This window comes from Lithobates pipiens, unplaced genomic scaffold, assembly GCF_037356315.1.
Source record: "Lithobates pipiens isolate NorthernLeopardFrog02 unplaced genomic scaffold, aLitPip1_a1.2 Scaffold_25, whole genome shotgun sequence".
NCBI classification, from domain to species: domain Eukaryota; kingdom Metazoa; phylum Chordata; class Amphibia; order Anura; family Ranidae; genus Lithobates; species Lithobates pipiens.
In genome coordinates, this window is record NW_027507787.1 from 226,084,767 (window position 1) to 226,099,819 (window position 15,053).

Consider the following 15,053-nt stretch of genomic DNA (forward strand, 5'->3'; position numbering starts at 1 on the left):
CGGTTTTCTCGATAGGAACTGGTTGCGCCGGAAAGATTTGAAACGTGTTCTATTTCTAGGTCCATCAGAATTTTAGAAAGAAAGTCAGCTGAAGCCCACACTCAATCAGAATGTCCGACAGAATGATTCCGTCTGACCTTTTCTGCCGGAAAGTCTGGTCGTGTGAACAGGGCATTAGGGTTTAATGGAACCCTGGTTGAAACTGGCTGGTTTAGAATTTCTTTCACTGTTTATGTCAAAATTTCAAAGACTTGAAACCAAAGCAGTTGGCAGCCTCCATACTTTCCATAACCATCTCTTTAAGAAAAATTTAAATTGTTGAATCATATCTGCTGGGAACCAATGTTTGTGTCTAACCACAGCTGTGAAAAACACAGCATTACCTGCTATTTATACAATTGAATTGCTCTCCTACAGGTTTCTGCTAACTTCACATCGGCAACAGAAACCCCTGGCTCTCTTGTTGGCTTGAAAGTGAAAACAACCTCGGCCTCTTCCTGCCTCATCCGTGTCTTTGATTCAAGCCTCCTGCTTCTTGATGCAGGGCAAGCCTTTTCTGCTGCTACGGTAAGATATTGATGTGGTTAAGGCGTTGACCTTAGACATTGTGTTCGATTAAAAGCCGTTCTCTGCTGAAGAGTCATGTTCTTCATACTTTCATGTGAAGTGAGATGAAGTTTAATGATTTTATACCCTACTGCTTATTTAGTGGAGGCTGTTAAGGCTCGTATGACTTAAGAATCCTATGTAGACTGGTTGCTGGTGCCATATATTCAATGGATCAACAAATGTGTTGGTACATTTCTTTAATTCAATTTAAAGGAAGGACCATAAAGCATTTGATCTGCCCACACTGGCTTGGGATAACATCATCAATCAGTATAAAGATTCAAACAAAGGAAATCCATAGCAATAAAGACTAAATAAAGCATAAATCTAAAGCGTGTGAACAAATGGAAAAACAAAGTCCAGGTAAGATTCACATGGATATCCATGTCAAACCTGGACAGACTAAGTCCCTGATAATGGTGCAGTATAGTTTATGCACCCAAGGAGCATAGAGTAACCAAGCAGAGGAAGAAAAGAGGAAAGACGAAAATATGAGGGGGGGTGGGGGATTTGGACAATAAAGGAAAGGAGAGAAAGGATATGAACTCTGAATCGTCAGACTGGCCAAAAGGACATTGTAAACAAGTTGCAGTTTACAGAAACTGCTAATGGATGTCAACATTTTAATGAACAATAATCTGATGCGTTTTAATACAAGACATAAAAATACATGAAGGTGGGGCATAACAAAAGCTATAGAGTTTTTGTTAACTCATGCAAAGATGACTATGGATAAAGTTGTGTGCAGAGAGGATTTCCCAACAAATCATTTTCTAGGGCTACTGTGAGCGGGGGTGGGGGCAGAAGGGTATCCGGCAAAGGAGGCTGCAGCACAAACCTGGTAGAAAATATGAAAAGCCGTACGTGTATGCATGGACAAAACTTGGTTTCTATTTTGGATAGTGTAGGAAAGGAATCAACTGTTATATAGCAGTCTGGATCCCCACTAGATGGATTTACTCTCTAATTGGCCTGGTGACAACCTCCACACATAAACTTTAATGTCTCTGGTAAGGTCAATCATGGAGCACGACCCCAGATCGTTACCTTCGGCATGAATGATTAAAACTTCCAGGGGCCTGTTTCTCAGCGCAAAACAGTGAACCTCCGAAACGAACCTCCCCCATAACATACCGGGAAAGCCAAACCATTTAATGCATACCTCCCGCCTAGCAAAACCTAGTTGTCTGCCCCCCCCTCCTAGCATCACCCCTCCGTGCCCCCCCAGCACACATAGGAATGGCCCATTATCCAGACCAATCCCTTCGCTGAATCTGAAATGGAAGAAAACATAAAATCAACCATAATCAACAAACCCTGTATTCCTATATATATATATATATATATATATATATATATATATATATATATATATATATATATATATATATATATATATATATATATATATATATATATATATATATATATAATATTTACCACCACCTAAGACAATACAATAAACAAAAACTCACAGAAATTACCCCTCACACAGCAAACACAAACACCCGCTCTCTCCCTACCTATACCAAAGAAACAAAACTTTTCCCCAACTCCAGCTGCTGCCCATCCCATCTTAAACATACCTGACACACCCCTAAGCTATGTCATACACTACAGTACTTGGTACCACGGGACAAACTCCCCATTGTGTGGATCCCACTCAGGAAACACTAACCTAATCCAACTATCCGGAAGAAACACCAGCTCCCCATTACCCGGGTTTTTTTTTTTTTTTAATCATTCCACCAACACTGGATTACTCCACCCCCCAGGAAGGGGCAAGCCCCCCCCCGCTCACCGTACCTTCAAACTACCATCCTCAAACAATGCTCAACTCTGTCCACCCTACAGTGACACGTCCAACGCCATCTCCCACAGCCCTTCGGGACATGGCGTGCCGTGCGGATCCGCAGCTGGCGCCAACTACCTAAACCTCTCCCACTGGAACCGTGAAAGCGCATCCACCACCACATTCTCCACGCCTGCGAGGTGCACTGCGTGAATGAATACATTAATTTGTAGACATCGCAACACCAAATGGCGCAACAACCGTTGCCGTATTCCTGTTGATAACCTCCACCCCCCCTTGTTGTCCACGTGAAAACTAACCTTCAGGTCCCTGAACGTGGCACCCCACAGTTCCACCACCAGAAATAGCTCCAGCAAAACCAAGTTTTTGGTGTATCCAGCTGACACCCAACAAGAAGGCCACGGGCCCACACACCATCGCCCCTGAAGCACCTACCACGTCTGTGAAAAGCTCCAAGTCAAAGTTGCTGACCGGGCCCGACATCCAAATCGCCCTACCATTGAAAGACTCCAGGAAGGTATTCCACACCTTCAAATCCTCTGTTATTTCAACATATGCACAAAATGCATAGGAGATCTAACACCTGCAATACTAGTCGCCAACTGGCGGCTAAAAACTCGCCCCATCGGCAGAATGTGGCTAGCAAAATTGAGTTTGACAGCACTGATTGCAAAACACGCAACTGAACTTTCTTTGCACCCAACAACTCGGCTATCTCCTTCCTCAGGTCCACCAGCTTGCCTTCCGGCAGCCAGCATTCCATGGCCTCGGAATCAAGGACAATGCCCAAGAACATGATGACCGTGCAAGGTCCCTCCGTCTTTTCCGGAGCCAACGGAATGCCAAATCTGCCCGCGATATGTTGCAGCGTCGCCAACAAAATCGCACAGATCTTAGAACCCGCCGGCCCTATACACAAAAAAATCGTCCAAGTAGTGAATTATTGAATTCACCCCAGACACATCCTGAACCACCCATTCCATGAAGGAACTGAATTGTTCAAACAACACACATGAAATCAAACAACCCATTGGCAAGCATTGGTCAACGTAGAAACCGTCAGCCCAATGGCACCCCAACAAGCAGAAACTCTCTGGATGAACTGGTAATAACCGGAAGGCCAATTCCACATCTGCCTTGGCCAATAGCGCCCCTTTTCCCATATTTTCGCACCCATCGCACTGCCGCATCAAACTACGTATATGACACGGAGCATGCTTCCTGGTCAACCGCATCGTTGACTGACCCGCCCTTTGGAAAGGATAGGTGATGAATGAGCCTAAACTTGTTAGGCTCCTTCTTCGGCACCACACCCAGCAGAGACACCACCAAGTCAGACCAAGGGGGGGGGGGGGGCGGAAAATGGCCGCTCATCCTACCCAAAGCAGCCTCCTTCCGCAGCTTCTCCGAAACCACCTCTGGATGTTGCACAGCTGACTTTAGGTTGGACTGCAAGTGAACACGGAATCCGAAACCCCTGAGTGAAACCCGACCCCACCCCCCCCCCCCCCCGAAAAAACTGCCCGGGGCCCTCGCCGATGTCATCAATCGCATCCACAAGCTGATGTCCTTGTGGTCCCATCGTAGCGCCTGACTCACCGCTCTCCACTGCCTGAACTGTTCATCATACCGGAGCCACGCCGTTCTTCCATAAACCCGGTAGGCCTCCTCTATCGCATCCTGATAGCAGAAGATGTTCGGGGTTCTTTTCCCCTATGACGCTCTCCATGATAGCAAATGCTTGCAGCCAGTTTGAAAACGTTTGCGGTATCAACCTATACCTCCTTTTTTCTTTGTCCTTCTTCTTTGAGTCGTCCGGCTTCACCCTATCCAGGTTAAACTTCTCCAGCGGCAGCAGGGAGAATAGCTCCACATACTCACCCTTCCACAATTTCTCCCGCACTTCCTGTTTCAGATGAGCCCCCAATGGTCACTCGTAACACAGGTAAACCTTGCAACTTGCCATGTCCGCCAACCTTGTGATGTCCCGATGACTGGCTTTGTCGCTCGTGACCCCAACCTTCTCACCAACCGGAGGCGCACATGCCGCCCCAACTGCTGTGCCTGCCATGTTACCACCAGACGGAGGACCCGCCACTGGCGGAGCCTCTTTAGTGCCTGCCACGACAGAACCAGTGGCCGGCGGGACCCACGCCACTGTCGGCCCCACTAAAGCCCTTTCACCCTGCTCAAACCTATGTACCAGTTCCTTAATGCCAGCCAAAAACCCCAGCAATCCCACGGAGGCTCCCACAGGCCCCCCCCACACCAGCCTCTTGACCCTGCCCAAACACACGTCCCCCACCCCCCTTAGTACACGATTCATCCATCCCAGATACCTGCACAGGGGACTTACCAGGCTGCACAGGTGACGCCCCATCAGCCGAGTGCCTGTTCTCCACCACTGATCTCATCCTGGCAAGGGGGGCTGGCTAATCCACCCCCTCCGATTCGTCCACGTCCCCCAGCTCCAGCTGCTCTTCCTCGGATGAAGATGGCCCACCAGACAGATCCGCCCTGGTTGCCGTTGTAGCCGCAGACATGCTGATCCTCCTGCATGCTGCATGCCCACCCACGACTTTTGGACGGCCTTACCAGGTCTGGTGCCAATTACCGCGAACCTGGAAGCCTCCACTCTGTTATCAGGTGTGCCCATCCGTCCACTTGCCATCCTTGGAGCATCCCCTGCCGCAGCAGCAAGCTCAGGGACCCCAGCTCTCCCCCTGCTGTCCTCCTCCATCACTGCTCTCATCTCCGACCTCGGGGCAGGGCCTGCGCTCCGTGACTCACCCCTTCGCATGTGTTTGGCCGCCATCAACTCCGCTCCGCGCCTCCCCCGCAAGTCTGAAAGCACTGCCTGAGCTGTCCCCACTGTCCTCCGCCTGCCTGTTCGCCGGGGTGCTGCTGAACGTGTAACTAAAGTGCCGCCCGCCGTGATTCCCCCCCCCTGTCTGGCCGGAGGAAACCGCTCCGGCGGCCGCGAGCGGTGTGTCCTGGTGCCGCTTCTGACCCCCCCCCCCCCCCCCTCGCCGGGCTCCAACTCGGGCTGTTCTAATAAACCCACCAGTGTGTCCTGCAACCAGTCCTCCCCTTGTGCCACCGCTTGCTCCCTCAGATGAGCAAAGAGAAGCTCCACCGACGCCATTCTGCTCAAACTTTTCCCCAGGCCGTCTGTTAACTCCCATAATGCACCTGGAGCATATAACACCTCTGCTCAGCTCTTCCCCCTCGGCACCTTAGTCCCTCCTCCTAAACTTCCACTCTTCTACTGTTAACCTAGTCATGCCCGCCCTCCGCCTATTTCTTCTGGCATTGCTGCGGGCTCATTGGATCTGGGTGATTGCAGCTGTTACACCCCCATTGCACAGACTGAAGCTTGCCTGCCCTAGAACATTAATTATGGTGTCCCAGTGCTGTCTATTCTCAAAGTAATTGCTAAGGGACTTTTTTTTTTTTTTTTTTTCCCTAAGGAGTAGCTTCAGAAGAAAGGGAGTCCTCTTATTATTCAACATTCTGGAGTACCCCCCAACTCCCTCTGTCCTATACAAGTTATCCTGCAATAAACTAAAGAGAAACCCCTAGACTATTCAATTAGCCAGAAGTGTGGATGCTGTTGTGCCTGACTGCCGTTACACTGGTGGGAAACAACCTGTGACGATAGCGGGGCCAGCCAAACGGTCAGCACTACACATACAATTTAAAGGGGTTGTAAAGGCAGAAGGTTTTATCTTCATGCATTCTACGCATGAAGATAAAAAGCCTTCTGGGTGCTGCAGCTACCCCCCCCCCCCCCTCCTAACGCTCACCTGGAGCCCTGTTCTGTGCAGTGATGTCAACAAGTTTCTCAGCTGTTTGGGATTCTCCTCCCTGATTGGATGAGACACAGCAGTGGTGCCATTGGCTGCCGCTACTGTCAATCAAAGTTGGCTAACCAATCGGAGGGGGTCAGGTCAGGGCTTCATGTCTGAATGGACACTGGGAGCTGTGACTCAGCTCGAGTGCCCCCATAGCAAGCTGCTTGCTGTGGGGGCACTCAACAGGAGGGAGGGGCCAGAAGAGGATCCTGAGAAGAGGATAGGGGCTGCTCTGTGCAAATCCATTACACAGGACAGGTAAGTATAACATGCTTGTTTTAATGTGTGTGTGTGGGGGGGGGGGGGGCTTCAACAAGACTTTACAATCACTTTAATCTTGGCCTGAATGTAATTTTATCCTATTGTTACAGGTATATAACGCTCTTCAGTACACCAGTCTGAATGGATTCTATGCAGCAGGATTCAATGTAGAGCCTCCTCGGCCTCCCTGTATTGATGATAATAAGCAGATCCTGGTCAATGGCACTTATTTTAAACCTGTTAGCTTTCCTCAGGAAGAAGATGTCAGTAAGGTTTTTAGTGTAAGTATTCACTGCTTGTGGTCCACAAGCCTACATCCTCAAACAGTAGCACAGGAGTGTCAAACCCCATTTCATTGTGCACCGCACCAGCATTATGATTGCCCTCAAGGGGCCTGGTTGTATCTATAGGACTATATATACCATTTGTTCAGGGCTATCCTTTTTAGAGAATAGGTGCAGGAACTAAACCATCCCCCCATTGAACCACACCAAACAGGGGGTGTGGTCAAATTGCAGTGGGAGGATCTTAAATGAGAAATGCCAGGAGTGTGCGGTGTGTGTGTGTTTTTTTTTTTTTTTTTCTTTTTTTTTTTTTTTGAGTTCAGGTATGCGTTATGTACAGAGTTCAGTGCAGTTTCAGAGAACCAGATGTGGCAGAATGTCTGTCTGAAAAGAAAAAGCCCTGAGTGCAAGGGCCAGATGAAATGGCTGTGAGCCTTGTGTTTCTTGCAGTGGAACATATGAAAAGTAGCGAGTGTACAGCTTGTATAACAGTGTACATTCTCTCCCCTCAAAATACAGCCATTGATGTCTAAACCGCAGGCAACAAAAGTGAGTACACCCCTAAATGAAAATAAGAAGATTGGCAAGACCCGAAAACTGAGCTGCAGCACATTGGCCAAGACCATACAGCGGTTTAACAGGACAGTTAGTTTCCACTCAGAACAGGCCTCGCTATGGTCCACCAAAAGAGTAGAGTGTAGTGCTCCGCATCATATCCACAGGTTGTGTTTGGGAAATAGACCTATGAGTATGCTGCCAGCATTGCTGCAGAGTTGAAGGGGTGGGGGGGTCAGCCTGTCGGTGCTCAGACCATACGCCACACCCTGGATCAAATGGGTCTCCATGGATGTCATCCCAGAAGGAAGACTCTTCTAAAGATGATGCACAAGAAAGCCCGCAAACAGTTTGCTGAAGACAAGCAGACTAAGGACATGGATTACTGGAACCGTGTCCTGTGGTCTGATGAGACCAAGATAAACTTATTTGTTTCAGATGGTGTCAAGCGTGTGTGGCGGCAACCAGGTGAGGAGTAGGGATGAGCTTCGAGTTCGAGTCGAACTCATGTTCGACTCGAACATTGCCTGTTCGCCTGTTCAGCGAACAGTGAACAATTTGGGCTGTTCGCAGCAAATTCGAAAATCCGGAACAGCCTATACAAGTCTATGGGAGAAATCTAAAGTGTTCATTTTAAAGGGTAATATGCAGGTTGCTGTCCTAAAAAGTGTTTGGGGACCCGGGTCCTGCCCCAGGGGACATGGATCAATGCAAAAAAAAGTTTTAAAAACGGCCGTTTTTTCAGGAGCAGTGATTTTAATAATGATTAAAGTGAAACAATAAAAGTGTAATATTCCTTTAAATTTCGTAGCTGGGGGGTATCTATAGTATGCCTGTGAAGGGGCGCATGTTTCTGCTGCTTAGAACTGTCACTGCACAAAGTGTCATTTGTGCAGGAAAAAGTCTTTTAAAATCACTTGCGGCTAAATTGTCGGGTCTCCGTAATACAGAGAACACTCAATGAGTGTGCTCTGTATTAGCCGACAATTCATTCATTCATTGATAAAAAAAAAAAAAAAAAAAAAAGCGTGGGGGTTCCCCTAAATTCAAATACCAGGCCCTTCAGGTCTGACATGGATATTAAGGGGAACCCCGTGTCAAATTTAAAAAAAAAATTGACGTGGGGGTCCCCCCAAATATCCATACCAGACCCTTCAGGTCTGATATGGATATTAAGGGGAACCCCGCATCAAATTTTTAAAAAAAATTGACGTGGGGGTCCCCCTAAATATCCATACCAGACCCTTTATCCGAGCACGCAACCTGGCAGGCTGCAGGAAAAGAGGGGGGGACGAGAGAGCGGCCCCCCTCCCTCCTGAACCGTACCAGGCCACATACCCTCAACATTGGGAGGATGCTTTGGGGGTCTGTGACCCCCTCAAAGCACCTTGTCCCCATGTTGATAAGGACAAGGGCCTCATCCTCACAACCCTGGCCGTTGGTTGTGAGGGTCTGCGGGCGGGGGGCTTATCAGAATCTGGAAGCCCCCTTTAACAAGGGGACCCCCAGATCCTGGCCCCCCCCGTTTGAAATGGTAAGGGGGTACAAAAGTACCCCTACCATTTCACAAAGAAAGTGTCAAAATGGTTAAATAAGACAAACGCACTTTTGAAAAATTCCTTTATTAAAAATAAAAAAAATTAAAAAAAAATTCCAGCGGTGCTAATCCACTCTTGCTATCCAGCGACGGGTCTCCGGGGTCCAGCGATGGATGATCATATCCAGCGACGGGGGAATCTCTCAGTCCAGCGCTGTCCATACATCCGTCTTCTGTCTCCTCTCTGGAGACACTGCAGAGAGCCGAGCGCTGACATTTCTTATATTGGGAGGGCGGGGCCACCCGTCACCTGACCCCGCCCCTCTGACGCAGGAGAGGGAAGTCAGGGGTTCCCCAGTGACGTGTGGGTGACCCCGCCCCCTCTGATGTAACGGAAACCTGCGTTACAACAGAGGGGGCGGGGTCACCCACACGTCACTGGGGAACCCCTGGCTTCCCTCTCCTGCATCAGAGGGGCGGGGTCAGGTGACGGGTGGCCCCGCCCTCCCAATATAAGAAATGTCAGCGCTCGGCTCTCTGCAGTGTCTCCAGAGAGGAGACAGAAGACTGATGTATGGACAGCGCTGGACTGAGAGATTCCCCCGTCGCTGGATATGATCATCCATCGCTGGACCCCGGAGACCCGTCGCTGGATAGCAAGAGTGGATTAGCACCGCTGGAATTTTTTTATTTTTTTTATTTTTAATAAAGGAATTTTTCAAAAGTGTGTTTGTCTTATTTAACCATTTTGACACTTTCTTTGTGAAATGGTAGGGGTACTTTTGTACCCCCTTACCATTTCAAACGGGGGGGGCCAGGATCTGGGGGTCCCCTTGTTAAAGGGGGCTTCCAGATTCTGATAAGCCCCCCGCCCGCAGACCCTCACAACCAACGGCCAGGGTTGTGAGGATGAGGCCCTTGTCCTTATCAACATGGGGACAAGGTGCTTTGAGGGGTCACAGACCCCCAAAGCATCCTCCCAATGTTGAGGGTATGTGGCCTGGAACGGTTCAGGAGGGAGGGGGGGCCGCTCTCATCCCCCCCTCTTTTCCTGCGGCCTGCCAGGTTGCGTGCTCGGATAAAGGGTCTGGTATGGATATTTAGGGGGACCCCCACGTCAATTTTTTTTTTTTTTAAATTTGATGCGGGGTTCCCCTTAATATCCATATCAGACCTGAAGGGTCTGGTATGGATATTTGGGGGGACCCCCACGTCAATTTTTTTTTAAAATTTGACACGGGGTTCCCCTTAATATCCATGTCAGACCTGAAGGGCCTGGTATTTGAATTTAGGGGAACCCCCACGCTTTTTTTTTTTTTTTTTTTTTTTTTTTTTTTTATCAATGAATGAATGAATTGTCGGCTAATACAGAGCACACTCATTGAGTGTTCTCTGTATTACGGAGACCCGACAATTTAGCCGCAAGTGATTTTAAAAGACTTTTTTTCCTGCACAAATGACACTTTGTGCAGCGACAGTTCTAAGCACCAGAAACATGCGCCCCTTCACAGGCATACTATAGATACCCCCCCCAGCTACGAAATTTAAAGGAATATTACACTTTTATTGTTTCACTTTAATCATTATTAAAATCACTGCTCCTGAAAAAACGGCCGTTTTTAAAACTTTTTTTTGCATTGATCCATGTCCCCTGGGGCAGGACCCAGGTCCCCAAACACTTTTTAGGACAGTAACTTGCATATTACCCTTTAAAATGAGCACTTTAGATTGTGAACGTTCGAGTCCCATAGACTTTAATAGGGTTCTAAAGTTCACACGGAGTCTAGGTCTGTTCGCAGGTTCTGGTGCGAACCGAACAGGGGGGTGTTCGGCTCATCCCTAGTGAGGAGTACAAAGACAAGTGTGTCTTGCCTACAGTCAAGCATGGTGGTGGGAGTGTCATGGTCTGGGGCTGCATGAGTGCTGCTGGCACTGGGGAGCTACAGATCATTGAGGAAACCATGAATGCCAACATGTACTGTGACATACTGAAGCAGAGCATGATTCCCCCCCCCCCTTCAGAGACTGGACTGCAGGGTAATATTCCAACATAACAATCCCAAACACCTCCAAGACGACCACTCACTACCTTGCTAAAGAAGCTGAGGGTAAAGGTGATGGACTGCCCAAGCATGTCTCCAGACCTAAACCCTATTGAGCATCTGTGGGATATCCTCAAACAGAAGGTGGAGAGGCGCAAGGTCTCCAACATCCACCAGCTCTGTGATGTTGTTCATGGAGGAGTGGAAGAGGACTCCAGTGGCAACCTGTGAATCTCTGAACTCCATGCCCAAGAATAATGGTGGCCACACAAAATATTGACAATTTGGACATTTTCACTTGGGGATGTACTCACTTTTGTTGCCAGCGGTTGTGTTGGCTGTGTGTTGAGTTATTTTGAGGGGACAGCAAATTTACACTGTTATAAAAGCTGTACACTCACTACTTTACATTGTAGACAAGTGTCATTTCTTCAGTGTTGTCACATTAAAAGATGGAATAAAATCTTTACAAAAATGTGAAGGGTGTCCTCACTTTTGTGAGATACTGTGTGTGTATGTATACATTTTTGTTTGCAATAAGCTCCTGCACATTTCCTGTTCTCATCACATTTCTGTTCCTTTCAGGGTATCGGTATGCACGTGATCACTGATACGCCCTCCCAGCAGCCACAGTTGTGCTCAGGGTCAACTCATCCTTTAATTTTTGCGATCGATAGTTCTAATCTTATGCCTATTTTAACAACTAACTTTGCATCTGCTGAAATCCCAACAACTGCGGTACCAGGTAAAACTTCAGTGTGATGCATTGGTCTCTTAAAACCATATAAAAACTGCAGAGTAATAATATATGTGATGCCGCGTACACACGAGCGGATTGTATGGCGTACTTAGTCCGTCATACAATCCAACGGACAGTCCGTTGTACTTTCCACTGAACGGACTTGACCACACACGGATACACAAACAGTCCGTCGAAAGCTTACGCGATGACTTGTACAGCACGTACGACGGGACTAGAAATAGGAAGTCCAAGACACAGCAAAGCACCCTTCCGCCCTGTAAATCCTTTCTGGGCATGCGCCATTCTTAGTCCGTCCAACTAGCATACTGACGAGCGGATTGTCCGCTGAAACCAAAGTACGACGGACAGAATTTCGAAAAAACCGAAATACTTAGTACTCCGGACTGCACGCTGAAAAAGTCCGCTGAAGCCCACACACGAGCGGATTGTCTGCTGAAATGTGTTTCGATGGACTGAGTACGCCATACAGTCCGCTCGTGTGTACGCGGCATAATACACATGTTATGAAAATATTTTAGGAAGTTGATATTGTCAAAAACTTTCAAGTTTTGTTTTCTTACTAGTTTTTTTTTTTTTTTTTTTTGTAAAGGGGCCACACTGATGGGTGGCACTGGTGGGCATTTCTTAGCAGTGCTGATATGCACTGCGTGGTCTAGAGTGGTGCAGGACCGATTTCCTGTTTCCTCCAGATGGGTTATCGGCTTTTGATCGTGGGGAAAAAAAGTTGTTAACCAGCTCTGTTTACATCACATGATCGTGTCCTTGGCTGACAGCTGATCACGTGATCATTGACTCTCTGGTCACAGTGAGTCACACCCGCCAGGGAGCTCATAAACAGGAAGACGTACATGAACGCCCTTCCAGCAATTTAGGTCTGCTCTGTAGCTATTAGTACACCTATTACTGTGTGCAAACTTTTTTTTTTTTTTGTGAAAAAAATGCTTTCAGACATGGAGGAAGTGGTAATAGTTTTTATTTTTTATAAATTAACAGAATAGCAAATCAATATTTAGGGTGACCACCCTTTGCCTTCGAAACAACCTCGAGTCTTCAAGGTAGACTTGCACACAGTTTTTGAAGGAACTCGGCAGGTCCTGTAGGTTGTTCCAAACATCTCAGAGATCTAAGCACAGATCTTCTGTGGATGTCGGCTGCCTCAAATCCTTCTGTCCACGTAATCCCAGACAGACTCCATGATGTTGAGTTCAGGGCTCTGTGGGGGCCAAACTATCACTTTCATGACTTTGTTCTTTAGACTGAAGATATTTTTTAGTGACACTGGCTGTATGTTTGGGGTCGTTATCCTGCTGCAGAATACATTTGGGGCCAATCGCATGCCTCCCTGATGGTATGGCATGATTTCACGCTATTTCATACCCTCATGTCAGTCTGACTTTGGGAGCAATTTTCAGAGACAGCTGTGCGGTTTACTACATAGATGTCAATTGAAATCGCCCCCGAAGTCGCCAAAAGTAGTGCAGAATGAGGTAGTGTGGCATAGGGGGCACACAGTGCAGAGTACAGGATGAGGTGGAATAAGGAACATATAGTGGCGTATATAATGGGGGGGGGGGGGGGAATAGAGTTTATAGTGCAGAGTATAGAATGAGGTGGTTACAAAATGGACAGCACAGAGTACATAATCAATTACTGTATATTTTGTTTGGAAACATGCATACAGTTAGTGAGTTCCCTACCTGCTGCCTCCACCTTCCACTGTCTACACAAGAAATGTAGAAGGGCCACACTCCATGTCCTGGAGAAGTGACACTACACTAACTGGACCTGGAAGGGGGTCCTCAAGAAAAAATGCAACTATTGCCCATCTTGCTGATGCTCACTGCCCCCCCCCCCCCCACCCCCTGCATTTTTGCATAGTCATGCACAGCACTGCAATAAGTAGAGGTTCTGTTAAGTTGCTCTACTCTCCCCCACCATCATGGAAACCTCTGAGTAATGCGGTGGCCCAGAGTGTTCAAACTTCACCACCGCTGCCCATAAGATCCCTTCACAGATTAGTGTTTCAGGACACATCCTGAATATGTTAAAATTCCAGGAGACAATCCCACATGTTTTGAGACGGTTTGGAGGTATATACAGTTGCAATAAAAAGTATGTGAACCCATTTGGAATGATATGGATTTCTGCACTAATTGGTCATAAAATGTGATCTGATCTTCATCTAAGTCACAACAATAGACAATCAGACTGCTTAAACTAATAAAACACACAGAATTAAATGTTACCATGTTTTTATTTAACACACCATGTAAACATTCACAGTGCCAGTGGAAAAGTTTGTGAATCCTTAGACTAATGAGATCTCCAAGAGCTAATTGGAGTGAGGTGTCAGCCAACTGGAGTCCAATCAATGAGATTGGAGGTGTTGGTTACAGCTGCCCCGCCCTATAAAAAAAAACACACACCAGTTCTGAGTTTGCTTTTCACAAGAAGTATTGCCTGATGTGAATGATGCCTTGCACAAAAGAGGTCTCGGAAGACCCACGATTAAGAATTGTTGACTTGCATAAAGCTGAAAAGGGTTATGAAAGAATCTTCAAAAACCTTGCTGTTCATCAGTCCACGGTAAGACAAATTGTCTATAAATGGAGAAAGTTCAGCACTGCTGCTACTCTCCCTAGGAGTGGGCGTCCTGTAAAGATGACTGCAGACTGCTCAATGCGGTGAAGAAGAATCCTAGAGTGTCAGCTAAAGACTTACAAAAAAGTCTCTGGCATATGCTAACATCCCTGTTCGTGAATCTACAATACATAAAACGCTAAACAAGAATGGATTTCATGGGAGGATACCACAGAGGAAGCCACTGCTGTCCAAAAAAAAACATTGCTGCACATTTACAGTTTGCACAAGAGCACCTGGATGTTCCACAGCAGTACTGGCAAAATATTCTGTGGACAGTTGAAAACAAAGTTGAGTTGTTTGTAAGAAACACACAACACTATGTGTGGAGAAAAAGAGGCACATCAAACCAACATCAAAACATCATCCCAACTGTGAAGTATGGTGGTGGGGGCGTCATGGTTTGGGGCTGCTTTGCTGTGCCAGGGCCTGAACGGATTGCTATCATTGAAGGAAAAATTAATTCCCAAGTTTATCAAGACATTTTGCTGGAGAACTTAAGGCCATCTGTCCACCAGCTGAAGCTCAACAGAAGATGGGTGTTGCAACAGGACAACGACCCAAAGCATAGAAGTAAATCAACAGAATGGCTTAATCAGAAGAAAATACGCCTTCTGGAGTGTTCCAGTCAGAGTCCTGACCTCAAGAAAACAATTCACACCAGACATCCCAAGAATATTGCTGAACTGAAACAG

The 15,053-nt window shown here is 47.2% G+C and overlaps 1 protein-coding gene across 1 annotated transcript in view; it reads left to right on the top strand.

Annotated features, from left to right (window-relative positions):
• LOC143930928 (ovostatin-like) overlaps positions 1–15,053 on the top strand; it is a 120,168-nt gene that overhangs the window by 66,548 nt on the left and 38,567 nt on the right. The window contains exons 15-17 of the mRNA XM_077455618.1: positions 418–567; positions 6,648–6,818; positions 11,541–11,700. Of these exons, the coding sequence (XP_077311744.1) occupies positions 418–567; positions 6,648–6,818; positions 11,541–11,700 (481 nt within the window). The remainder of the gene's footprint in view (positions 1–417; positions 568–6,647; positions 6,819–11,540; positions 11,701–15,053) is intronic.